This window comes from Bos indicus, chromosome 9, assembly GCF_029378745.1.
Source record: "Bos indicus isolate NIAB-ARS_2022 breed Sahiwal x Tharparkar chromosome 9, NIAB-ARS_B.indTharparkar_mat_pri_1.0, whole genome shotgun sequence".
Classification (NCBI taxonomy): Eukaryota; Metazoa; Chordata; class Mammalia; order Artiodactyla; family Bovidae; genus Bos; species Bos indicus.
The window spans coordinates 23,775,632-23,789,529 of NC_091768.1; the positions used below are offsets into that span (position 1 = coordinate 23,775,632).

A 13,898-nucleotide genomic window follows, 5' to 3' on the forward strand; every position below is an offset into this window, starting at 1 on the left:
GTCCCATCACTTCATGGCAAATAGATGGGGAAACAGTGGAAACAGTGTCAGACTTTATTTTTGGGGGCTCCAAAGTCACTGCAGATGCTGATTTCAGTCATGAAATTAAAAGATGCTTACTCCTTGGAAGAAAAGGTATGACCAACCTAGACAGCATATTGAAAAGCAGAGACATTACTTTGCTGACAAAGGTCCATCTAGTCAAGGCTATGGTTTTTCCAGTGGTCATGTATGGATGTGAGAGTTGGACTATAAAGAAAGCTGAGTGCAGAAGAATTGATGCTTTTGAACTGTGGTTTTGGAGAAGACTCTTGAGAGTCCTTTGGACTGCAAGGAGATCCAACCAGTCCATCCTAAACGAGATCAGTCGTGGGTGTTCACTGGAAGGACTGATGTTGAAGCTGAAACTCCAGTATTTTGGCCACCTGATGCAAAGAGGTGACTCACTGGAAAAAATCCTGATGCTGCGAAAGATTGAGGGCAGGAGAAGGGGACGACAGAGGATGAGATGGTCGGATGGCATCACCGACTCCATGGACATGGGTTTGGCTGGACTCCAGGAGTTTGTGATAGACAGGGAGGCCTGGCATGCTGCAGTTCATGGGGTCACAAAGAGTCAGACACGACTGAGTGACTGAACTGAACTGAACTAAATATCATATTTAATGTTGAATGACTGAAAGTTTTCTCCCTAAGAACAAGATAAAGAGGTACTGGGAGATCTTGTCAGTGCAATTAGGTAAGAAAAAGAAACAGCATTCAAATAAAAAAGGAAGAAACAAATCTATCTCTATTTGCAGATGACATTATCTTATACAGAGAAAATCAAAGAATTCACACACAAAAAACCATCAGAGTTAATAAACAAGTTCAGCAAAGTTGCAAGATAAAAAATAAATATACAAAAATCAATGTGGTGTTCAGACTAGCAATGAACAATAAAAAATGCAATTACAAAAAATTTAATCTATAACAGCATTAAAAATAACACACTTAGAAATAAATTTAACAAGACAGTAGAACACTTATACACTGACAGCTATAAAACATTGTTGAAGAAATTAAAGACAACTTGCAAAATAGACATCGTCTAATCTATTAAGGACTGCTGCTGCTGCTGCTAAGTCACTTCAGTCGTGTCCGACCCCGTGTGACCCCATAGATGGCAGCCCACCAGGCTCCCCCGTCCCTGGGATTCTCCAGGCAAGAACACTGGAGTGGGTTGCCATTTCCTTCTCCAACGCATGAAAGTGAAAAGTCAAAGTGAAGTTGCTCAGCTGTGTCTGACTCTTAGCAACCCCATGGACTGCAGCCCACCAGGCTCCTCCATCCACGGGATTTTTCAGGCAAAAGTACTGGAGTGGGGTGCCATTGCCTTCTCCGACTAGAAGACTAATATTGTTAAGATGACAATACTTCCCAATTTGCTTTATAGATTCAGTGTGATTCCTATCAAAATTTCAATCCCTATCAACTTTAACTACTTCTCTTAGAAAAACGGACAATCTGAACCTGAAATTTATATGGAAATCCAATGACCCAGAATAGACAAAACAATCTTGAAAAACAAGAATGAATTTGGTTCGTTTACACTTTCTGGTTTCAAAACTTACAACTAAGCTACATTGATGAAAACACTGTGGTACTGGCATGAGGACAGACACATAGATCCATACAGCAGAACAGAGAGTCTGGAAATAATTTACACATCTACAGTCAGCTGATATTTGAGAAGACTGTGAAGAATATTGTTGAAAAAACAGTATTTTCAACAAATGATTCTCGGATTAACTGGGTTTGTGCATGCAACACAAACAATTTGGACCCCTATCTCATACCACATATGAAAATGAGCCTAAAAAATAGGTCAAAGACCTAATGTAACAGATAAAATTATAAACTCTTAGAAAGAAGTCTAGGTATAAATCTTTAAGACCTTGGATAAGGCAACCGTTTCTTGAACATGACACCAAAAGCACAAGCAACAAAAATAGATAAAATTGGAGTTTATCAGAATTTAAAACTTGTGCATTAAAATATACTATCAAAAAAATGAAGGTGACTCACAGAATGGGAGAAAATATTTGCAAATCCTATGTCTCATAAGCATCTAGTATCCAGAATAATGCTGGGAGGGACTGGGGGCAAGAGGAGAAGGGGACGACAGAGGATGAGATGGCTGGATGGCATCACTGACTCGATGGACGTGAGTCTCAGTGAACTCCGGGAGCTGGTGATGGACAGGGAGGCCTGGCGTGCTGCGATTCATGGGGTTGCAAAGAGTCGGACACGACTGAGCGACTGATCTGATCTGATCTGATCCAGAATAATAAAGATCCCTTAGAACTCACCACATTCCTCAAAAAAAAAAAAAAAAAAGATATATACAAATGACCATTAGGCACATGAAAAGATTCTCAAGATCTTTAGTCATTAAGGAAATTCATATGAAAGTCACAATTGAAACCCTATGCACTGATGGTATAAATATATAAGATGATGCAGCTGCTGTGGTAAAGTGCGTCAGTTCCTCAAAAAGCTCAACAGAGTCACACAAGTCCTGACAATTACATTCCTAGGTATATTCCCAAGGAAACTGAGGACATATATCCTTACCAAAACTTGTATACAAATAACAGAAGTATCTTTCATAATAGCCAAAACGTGGAAACACAAATGTCCATTCATTAATGAATGAACAAACAAAATGTGGTATATCCAAACAACAGAACTGTCGGCCATAAAATAATGAAGTACTGTTACATGCTACAACACAGATCAACCTTGAAAACATTAGGCTAAGTGGAAGAAGTCATGCACATAAGACTCCCTAGGGTAGGATTCTGTTTATATTAAAAATCTAGAAGAGGCAAATCCACAGAAACAGTAAATTTTTGGATGTCATGGAATAGGGAAGCAGAAAATTGGGAAAGACCATGTTCCTCTTTGGGGTGATGGAAATATTCTGGAATTATAGAGAATGTAAGTTTTACAACTTCAAAAAAATACTAAAAATCACTGAATTATACACTTTTAAAGTTGTAACTTAATGTTATACAAATTTATCTAAAACATTTTTTAAAAGAAAGAAAATACTGAAGGGTAGCAAAATATCCCCCCAATATGTTTTTTGGAACCAGGATTCTTATGAGCTGATTATTCTGAAGAACAGCAGATGCAGGAGGAGCCCTGACAACAGTAGACATTAAACTTTTGTAAGGTGTGTTTAGATTTACAAAGGAGATCCCACTTAAGGGTCTCCCCCTTTCTGTACCAGGAAGAGTAGGATGACTAAATCACAAGAGAATCTCTTATCAATAGAGAAGTCATTGACTTAAATGTAAAGAATGAATTTTAAAAATAATTCTATTTATTTGTTTATTTCTGGTGGGTGCTGGGTCTTTGTTGCTGCACGGGCTTTTCTCTAGCTGTGGCAAGCATGGGCTCCTTTCTAGTTGCAGTGTGCAGGCTTCTCATTGCAGTGGCTTCTCTTGTTGCAGAGCACAGGTTTTAGGGCATGCGGGCTTCAGTATGCAATTCCCAGGCTCTAGAGCACAGACGCAGTGGTTGTGATGCTCAGTTGCTCTGTGGCACGTGAGACCTTCTTGGGTCAGGGATCAAACTTCTGTCTCCTGCACTGGCAGTCGGATTCTACACCGCTGAGCCATCAGGGAAGCCCTGTATAACAAATCTTACCTTTGTTGACCCGCTTTTCCTGGTAACCTCTCCATTAACTGGCCACCCTATATTTTTCTTTCTTTTGTTTTTAGCTGAAGATGGTTATTTCAGCCAGTGGCTTAGACCACCTCAGGGAGTTACTCATTTTTTCCCTTTGGTATCTCCCATGTATATATGAAGCATACATGTTAACAAGTTTCTGTTTTTCTCTTGTTAATATGTGTTACTACAGGAGTCTCCACTAAGAACTTAGAAGGATAGAGGGAAAGTTATTTTTCTTCCTCTATAAGACAAATATTATATTTCAGATTCACTCTACTCATTATTTCAACAGTCTAGGGGTAGGCTACTCAACAGACTAAGAATTGTATCATTGATTGGAATTGCTTTATCAGAATTGTACCTTACAATAACAATTGTATTTTTTACAAGAATTGTATCATTAGGATTTAGTGATGTGAAAGCAAAAAGGTTTTTAACTAGTTATCAAAACAAAGTGAATCTGCAGATATTCCTGATCAAATAAATGGGTCAAAAATTTAAAGAGAGTCTAAGTTTGTCATTTTGTTCAAATGGTAGATTAACTCAATAATTTATCCCCTCAATATTATTTATCCTAAGGTTTAAAAAATTATTTTCTTTTTTAATCCTCGACAAAATGTTTCACCTACAGATGTATAAAGGTTAGCTGGTTTTAGGGGCAGAACTATGGCCTTCTACAAAATGCACATATTTCTGAGTTGCAAGTACCTTCCTAGTTTGTCTGATGGAAACTGAGCAGGTCTGTTGTGCTCAAAACTACGAATGAATAACCCTATTGATGGCCATGATAGTATGCCAGTCCTGTTAAAAGTTTTTACATCTAATTTGGGTGCTGTCATCTGAAAAGTTTTAAGAGTTGTACCTTTAAGCAGCATGTAAGGGGAATTTAAAACAAACTGAGAAAAGTAACCTAGCTCTTGTCTCTTAATAAAATCTATAAAAGGCAGCAGAAGGGTCTTCACCCTGACATCCAACCTTTCATTTCCTACTCAAAAACAAAGGCCTGCAGATTAATGGGAAAACCTGCAAACCCTCCCTCATTGCTTCTGAAGCACACATCTCAGCTCTCTCTTCTTTTTCTTGACTGTCCTTAGAAAAAGAGACTCAAACGTATTTAAGGAATAGAAAAATGCAAGAGACATTTTATGAGAGAACTGGGGTGGATGGAAGCCAGAGAAACTCAGAATGATTAAAGTGAAAGCAAACCAGAATTTTGATCGGGAAGTACAGTTCTGCAGTAAATGGAGCAAATGGTAGTAAAATTTTGTGACGAAGTGAGGGTTAACAATGAAAAAGTAACTGCCTTCATATTGCTGCCTAGAACGTTAAGGAAAATAAACAAAAGAAACAGAACTACAACTCTGTTTAGGCAACTCTGCCCTCCTAAAAGATTACTTTTGTTGTTCTAATTTCTCTTTCCACAGCTGCTGTGGACATTTTATGCTAAAGTCTACTGTCTTTAACTTTCTTGAGTTTCATTATTAACAGTGTAAAGTTTTCTGCCCCATAAACAAAAATAAGGTGTTTGGGGGTTTAAAAGGAATGAGAATGTTAATCTCAGTCTCTAGGATGCTGCCTGCCAATCAGATAACTGGTGGCCCTGTGGCCTCAGAGAAGCAAAAGAGTTGTTTGTTAAGTATCTGATGAATTCTTGACTGTGTATGGTTAAAATCTTCATCTTAGGGGAGGTGATAGTCAAGGAAAGTCTCCAGCTCAACACTGTCTTTAAAATACTTTTCCCTTGTTCCCCTTTGGGGATAATGGCCTCATTACTCAGCAAACTGCCCCATATAGAAACCTGGCAGCCAGTGTCTTGCTGAGTTTGTTCACAATAATCCCCAGTTGAGTGGATTCTGCCTGAGACTTTTCTTTCTTATCTTACTCTCCACCTCTGGCTCCAAATTTTTTTTTTTTTTTTTTAACCTATGGTTGATCTGCCAGATATCAGTATTCTCAACACCTTTCCCTCCACTCCCCTATCCTCTTCTTTGACTTTGCTATCACCATGACTGTTTTTTAACTAACCAGTTAAAAAAACACTGAATGGGGGTGGGTAGGTGGGAAAGAGGTCCAAGAAGGAGGGATATACACACACACACACACACAAAGCTAATTCACTTTGTTGTACAGTAGAAACTAACACAACACTGTAAATCAACTATACCCTAACAGAAAAAAAAAACCCAAACCAAAACACTGAACAGCTTTATCTTGCTGATAAGAGCAACGTTAGATCCTCAGCATCCCAGTCGTGTCTGACTCTTTGTGACCCCATGGACTGTAGCCTAACCAGGTTCCTCCACCCATGGGATTCTCCAGGCAAGAATACTGGAGTGGGTTGCCATTTCCTTCTCCAGGAGATCTTCCCGACCCAGGGATTGAACCCAGGTCTCCCACATTGTAGGCAGACGCTTTACCATCTAAGCCACCAGGGAAGAGTATAAACTACTTAGGACTGCATATAAGATCTCTTTAATTTTGCATAGAAGAGAATAGAAAAATGAGTTCTTTTAATTTGGTGATGATAATATAAATTATGAGATTTCTTGACAATGTGCAGTATTAACAGATGTATAAGATGTGTTCTGAAGAAGCTTTTTCTTTCTTTAGGGATTTTATTCAGAGTTATCGAGTCTCTCTCCCTCTACTGCCAACGCTGTTTTTGTATTTAAGAATGCAGTGCAGTTGAGGGATGGGGTGGGAGCTTGGGGTTAGCAGAAGCAAGCTCTTATACAGAGAATGGATAAACAACAAAGTCCTACTGTACAGTACAGGGGATTATACGCAACATCCTGTGATAAACCATAATGGAAAAGAGTATGAAAAAGAATATATACATATATATGTACAGCTGAATCACTTTGCTGCACAGCAGAAATTAACACAACATTGTAAATCAACTATATTTCAAAAAAATAGACTAAGAAAATAAAGAATGGAATGCAGCTGCCTAGGCCCAGAGTGCTACCTGCCTATGGTCTCAGCATCTATGTGGGCCACCAGACACATGCTTGGGGCCCCAGAGTAACAATTATGCTTCCTTTCGCCCTCAAAGAGCACTAGTTTGCACAATAAATTATATGGCTATCCTGGGCATGGTGGTGGTGGTTTAGTCACTAAGTCGGGTCCGACTCGTGCGACCCCATGGACTGCAGCCTGCCAGGCTCCTCTGTCCATGGGATTCTCCAGGCAAAAATACTGGAGTGGGTTGCCATTTCCTTCTCTAGGGGATCTTCCAGACCTATAGGTCAGTTTAAAAGAGATGGGTAGTTTTCTACTAAGTATCCTTTACAAAAATTAAAATGGAACTTTATTTATAGATAAATACAAAAATGGCCCTCTTAAGCATTGTCTTATGCAAAGAAAGATTTTAAAAGGTAAACATCCAGATATAATAGGCAATCTTCTCATTGTTATCTTTTAGAAATCACTTCTTAAAATTAAGTTCTTTCAGACTTTGAACTCACCAAAGGCAGAAAGCATTAGTCCTTGAGTTTCCTGCTCTCTTACAAACACCAGCAGGTGGAGTGGGGAGACCAAAGGAAGTGGGTTTTGGAAACCAAGTCTGAGAAGATATTTTCCTATAGAAACTACCACTTAAGTTGTAGTTCAATTAATAATAATAGTATTGAAAACAAAAGTGTTATTTCACAATCGGGTCTAACTCCTTGTAACCCCATAGACTACAGCCTGCCAGGCTCCTTTGTCCATGGGATTCTCCAGAGAAGAATACTGGAATGGGTTGCTATTTTCTACTCCAGGGGATACAGAAACGAGACGTATCTAAATTTCATAGGAAAGGCGGTGATAGTAGTTTCAAATTTAAAAAACAGTGAGAAGACTTCATAGGGTTTTAAAATGAAAGTTCAGGTACACAATAGAAAACAGCTCACTCTTTCTGCCAAGAATAAAAGTATTCATTATTTATGACCATCAGGAAATGTGGGCAAGAGATGTGGTAAAAACATAGATAAATATCAATGGTATTACATGTTTCAAAATATCGAAATATCATTTCTATAATTGTAGAAATAAAAAACTAATGTCTGAAGTAGTATAAATACTATTTTGAAATACTTAAAAAGCTAGGTCACAATCTTTAGTAAATATAAAGTCAATGAAATGTGCCTTTTGGTAAATATTGCATCTTGCTCCATTTCTTCAACACGGATCAAGAAGTACAACATCAGTAGCAAAATTCAGCAACATGCTCCCTGCTCCATACACCTGGAAACTGGCACAGTGCCTGCACCACTCTGGCCTCTGGGAGCTACGTACCAAGGGTGCGCTGGGTGGAACGCCTGCTGACCAGGTGGCAGGGGCTACTTTCGGCTGCCAGTTGGCACCCCCAGTCAACTTCTTCTCTCCAGCATTCCACTGAAGATCTCCCCTAAAATCAACCATGCAAAACACACACACACAATCAGAAAAGAATAGTATGTGGCTCCTTAAATGTTTATTTGTATTTGGGGTCAAGAAGTAATAAAGAGAATGGATGAAACAGACAGAAGAGCCTTACCATATCGTATCTAAGAGAGCTTAAGGACATTTGACAAAAACATCAAGAGAGTTTTGACCTCAGTGACAACAGGAATTTCCTGTCACTGCTCATGGAAAAATGTGCCACAAAATTCAATTGAATTCATCACTGGTTACAAAAACTTCCAAGTAAGTCATAAATACTGTCTACCCTTTGCTGAACTGATAATGAATCCAAGATGGCACTTTCTGGATCTTAGTGGCTTCAACAGAAGGTTTCACACAATTGAATCATCACTACCAACTGCCTTCCAGTGATTATAAGATTATATCTATTGCTAAATGCATCCCAATTTCAGAGAGATTGAAATATGCATCTAAAAAACATATACATTGTCATTTTTACTATTCTTCCTTAGAACTGATTCCATGAGACACTTTTTAAAATCAATGTTAGCGAGGAATATTACAATGCATCTAGAATTTAAAGCTATTAAAGTATTCAAACCACAATTCCCAAGTATTTCTAGATATAATTTAGTGTGAATCTGGAGACTGAAACAGATTATTCCTTTTCATTGCAGAGTCAATAGTGGAATAGAGATTCCAGTAGAATAACAACAAAACAAAAACTGACAATGAAATAAAAACCAATTTACCTAGTCTGAGAATGAGTAATACTCCATTAAGTACAAGGTTTGATAGTCTCAAACAAGTACAAATACACTGTCATAAGAAAACCAGACAGTTTCAAAAATACTTACTTTTTGGATGTGGTACCAGAAATTCCAAGATCTATAAATGGATAAGAGAAAAAAGAATTTAAATCTCTATACTCAGTTTAAATGATATGACATTTAAAAGATCAAAGAATCAGAGGTCTAAAAAAAGTCCATGTTTTGCATACAAATGACTGCATTTAGTTTTACAGAAGAGAAACCACTTTAGGAAACATATTCACAAGTCCAGCATTTTCTTTCACTTCACGTTATTCTTAAGGATCAAACTTTAAAGTCAATCTGTATTCAGAAATGTGTGAACTTAGGAGGCTTGAGATTGCTGCTATCTTAGGCCTGTGTGGGTGGGAACTTGGCTAATATAAACTGTTCTCTGTGGCTCAGTGGCTAGGTCGTGTCCCACTCTTTGAGACTCCATGGGATTTCCCAGGCAACAATACTGGAGTGGCTTGCCATTTCCTTCTCCAGGGGATCTTCCTGACCCAGGGATGATTGGCCGGCAGGTTCTTTATCACTGAGCTACCTGGGAAGCCAAATTGTTCTCTACAGTTGTTCTCCTAATGATAAGCATGGCTCACTTGTCTGAACTGTACAAGCAACTAGGTTTATGCTGAAAATCTGCTTTCCTTTCAGGAGACTGGCTGGTATTTTGGTACATGTTAGGCAGAGTGCCTACAGGATGAGGATCCAATAAAAACCTTGGATGCTGAATCTTTATAAAGGGCTTTCCTGGGCAGAAACCTTTGTGTGTTGTTGCATGTTTGTGTGTTCTTCCCCTCTTAGGGAGGAGAGAGCATAAGGAAGTCCATGTGTGGATTCTTCTGGACTTTTCCCTTGATGATCCAGCTGTGTATCCTTACGATTCTGCTATAATCTCAGCTGAGTACAACCATGTGCTGACTCCCTTGGGTCCTTCTAGTGAATCTACGAATTATGTGAGTTGTCTTGGCAACTCCTGACCCAATGGGTTAAATCATTCTGCTCTAATCTCAAATCATTGACTACTACAGCAAATATTTATTGAGCCCCCATATGCCAGACACTGTTCTAAGTATATGAGATAAGCCAGTGATGCAAATAAAGATCCCAGTCACAGAGGAATTTGCATTCTCTTGGGGTGAGATGGATGATAAAACAACAAAATAATAGAAGAGTATATAAGCTACTAGAGGCAATACAGCAAGCCTATGGAAAAGTGAATATGAAGAACAGGGTAAGAGAGAGCTGGTGGGTTAGGTTGAGAGTGGGGGCAGGCAGGATTAAATAGGGTGCTCAAGGAAGCCTCATGGGATGAAGCTTGTGCAAAGCTGCACAGAGATCTAGGGAAGAGCTTTCTAGGCGAGTCACCTGGTACCCCCTCTGGTGAATGGTAACTGTATGTTTAACATTTCCAGAAACTGCCAAATCACTTTTCATGGCAGCTGCTCAATGTTATCAATACATTCTCCCCAGTAATGTTCAGTTCAGTTCAGTTCAGTCGCGTCCGATTCTTTGCAACCTCATGAATTGCAGCACGTCAGGCCTCCCTGTCCATCACAAACTCCCGGAGTTCACTCAGACTCACGTCCATCGAGTCAGTGATGCCATCCAGCCATCTCATCCTCTGTCGTCCCCTTCTCCTCCTGCCCCCAATCCCTCCCAGCATCAGAGTCTTTTCCAATGAGTCAACTCTTCGCATGAGGTGGCCAAAGTACTGCAGTTTCAGCTTCAGCATCATTCCTTCCAAAGAAATCCCAGGGCTGATCTCCTTCAGAATGGACTGGCTGGATCTCCTTGCAGTCCAAGGGACTCTCAAGAGTATTCTCCAACACCACAGTTCAAAAGCATCAATTCTTTAGCGCTCAGCCTTCTTCACAGTCCAACTCTCACATCCATACATGACCACAGGAAAAACCATAGCCTTGACTAGACGGACCTTTGTTGGCAAAGTAATCTCTCTACTTTTGAATATGCTATCTAGGTTGGTCATAACTTTCCTTCCAAGGAGTAAGTGTCCTTTAATTTCATGGCTGCAGTCACCATCTGCAGTGATTTTGGAGCCCCCCAAAATAAAGTCTGACACTATTTCCACTGTTCCCCATCTATTTCCCATGAAGTGAGGGTTTTAATTTTTCCACGTCTTCATCAAGACTAGTTATGATCTTTTTTATTACAGCCATCCTAATGCGCGTGAACTAGCTTCCTTGGTGGCTCAGTGGTAAAGAATCCGCCTGCAGTGCAGCAGACTTGGGTTCGATCCCTGGGTTGGGAAGACCCCTGGAGGAAATGGCAACCCACTCCAGTTTTCTGGCCTGGAGAATTTCACAGCAGGGAAGCCTGGCGGGTTACGGTACATGGGGTCGCAAAAGAGTTGGACATGATATAGCAACTAAATGGCAAAAAATGGTTGTGAAGTAATATTTCACTGTGGTTTGGATAGACATTTCACAGATGACTGATGTTGAGCCCCTTTTCATGTGGCCATATGTATATATTCTTTGGAGAAATGTATTCTTTAAATCATGGGAATGGGAAACAAAAATATGTCTGCAGGAATACTACATAGGAAAAAAGTTGTCTCAGGGATCTGATAAACTTTTGATATAGCCTTGAGTGAAACAAAATGTATTGGTGATGGTAAGCCCATTCACCTTAACAAAATAACTGAATTCAGAGTTAAAACAAGGCCAATCTTTGTAATAGCTCCCTCATCTCCTAGGATTCTCTCCTTCACTTACCCAGCTCCAGTCACTAATGTCCATGGAACTCCTTGAGTATACCAGGCAATCATCTGCCCCAGTGCCTTTGCACTGGCCATCTCCTTTGCCTGCAAATTTTTTCCTTCAGATATCCATATGATTCATTCCTTTACCTTCAAATCTTTGCACAAATTTTACCTTCTCAGTGAGGGCTACTCTGTAGTACTTACAGACCCTCTTTGGATGTCCTGGTTTTTCTCCATGGCATTTACAACCTAACATATTAGAGAATTTATTTATTTGAAAATATTTAATGTTGTCTCTGCCCTGCTAAGCACTGTAAGAACAGAAATTTCTATCTGCTTTGTTCACTGATTTATCTCTAGAGCTTGGAAGACTGCCTGGTGCTCAATAAATATTTGTTCAATGAATAACTGAAACTAATTTGGATACTCAATTGGTAAATATGTTATTTTCAAATGAAATAAAAAATTAAATACTTTATTTAAGATAATACACTTAGATTTTACTCTACATGCTCTCTAATTACACCTTTGGCAATTCAGATTAAAAGTGGCCTCCATGTTGCTTGTGAGACAATGGCACAGGGACTGTATATCTTCCAAGGAATTGTACTGGGTAAAACACTATGAATTTCTGTCTACTCCTTGACATACTCACCTGTAAGTGAATTCAGAAACAATTCATACAAAAAAAAAAAAAAAAAAGAGAGAGAAAAAAATTCACATATGATTCTGCTAAAGAAAACTATTCTATTACTCACTGCCTACTAAGCTGGCAAGAGATGAGTCAAGGTCACTCCCAAGGGCTTTGCTTGCCGCCATTGCAGGACTTGGTGGTACCAGTGAGATGGGTGCAGGCTGCCCAGTTGGTGCCATGGTTGGCATCAGAAGATCACCTAGACCATCAAACACTGGAAATCAAATAGAACAGGTTCAGAATAATTGCAAAAGAAATATGCAAAATCAAAGGGAAACTCTTTTGAAAAAGAATGAAACAAATACATTTACAATTTTACCAAAGAAGGCACTTAATCCATACTTTCAATGACGATAACAACAAAAAAACATCTCTACATATGGCTACTCATAAAGTACGGAAATACTAATGAACATGAAAGTGGAAAAAAGAAATTGTGTAACGTTCAGGAAAGAACACAGACTTGGGAATCAGAATTGGGCTCATGTCAGCTGCCTCACTAGTGTGTGACTTTGAGAAAGTGACTGTCTGAGTTTTTATTACCTGTAAGTGGGAAGAGTACAACTACAACATGGATTTGTTGTGGAGATTAAACTAGATGATATACGTCATGCCTTTACTATAATGCTCACTCAAAATAGGCATTCAATATGTGGTAGTTACAGTGCCTACTTTTATAAAAATTCTTAAATGAGAAAGAAAGTCTGAATCTCCTAATTCCTATGAAATCAGTGCTGGGGTAAAATCTGATCTGATGATTAGTACCTATTAACAAATATCTGAAAAACATACTGTAGAAGCAAGAATTTTGATTTTTGTTTCTTTCATTGTAGTATGAAAGTTAGAACCACTTCTGGTTCTAACTTTAAGGGCATAGCTACAATATATGCTATTTTCAGTATTAAGAATCATGCTATTATTGATGGTTCCTGATCAGCATGTAACAAATGACCATTTGTTTAGTTCCCGGAATACAGAGAGACTATTCAAAAATGCTGTCTCATAGAATTTGTAGAAAAGCTTCTGGTGATACCTACATCAAAAGTTTTATGGTTGCTAATTTTTTAATATATAAAAAACAATGCATATTTACCATACACACACCACTCTACAATAATTCTAAATTAAAAGAAGGACAGCATTCAACTCAGCACTGGCAATGGAAGCAACCAAATTGTCAGGCAGAGGATATAGTTGGGGTGTTTCTGAAACACAATTACCAAAAACTCACCAATTGAAAATTTGTAGTAGGGACCCAGCATGAGAAGAGTAGAATGGAAGAAAATACAAACAAAATGACAGCAGGATGAAAGGTTAAAGGCAGGCAAAGAATACTATTCGTGTCAACTTCATCAAACGGAGGGCCAGGCAAACTTCAGAGAGTGTAAGCAACAGCAGTGGGAGTGTCTACACATTGAGATACTGCACAAAGATTTAGCACAAAGTATTTGTTTTCCCTTAACTTTCTCCAAACCATGTGCACATAAGCTCATGCAAACAGATGGTGTGCATGTTAAGTTAAATTTCTGCTAAAAAATAAAAACAAAAACAGAAAGAGACTGCA

At 38.8% G+C, this 13,898-nt stretch overlaps 1 protein-coding gene across 18 annotated transcripts in view; it reads right to left on the bottom strand.

Moving 5' to 3' along the window:
- SNAP91 (synaptosome associated protein 91) overlaps positions 1-13,898 on the bottom strand; it is a 169,796-nt gene that overhangs the window by 16,990 nt on the left and 138,908 nt on the right. For 17 of the 18 annotated variants that reach the window (XM_070795798.1, XM_070795814.1, XM_070795808.1 and 14 more), the window contains 3 exons: positions 12,399-12,548; positions 8,964-8,994; positions 7,999-8,110 (listed from right to left, as the gene is read on the bottom strand). In XM_070795798.1, coding sequence (XP_070651899.1) covers positions 7,999-8,110; positions 8,964-8,994; positions 12,399-12,548 — 293 coding nt within the window. The remainder of the gene's footprint in view (positions 1-7,998; positions 8,111-8,963; positions 8,995-12,398; positions 12,549-13,898) is intronic. The other variant, XM_070795801.1, reaches the window with a different exon arrangement.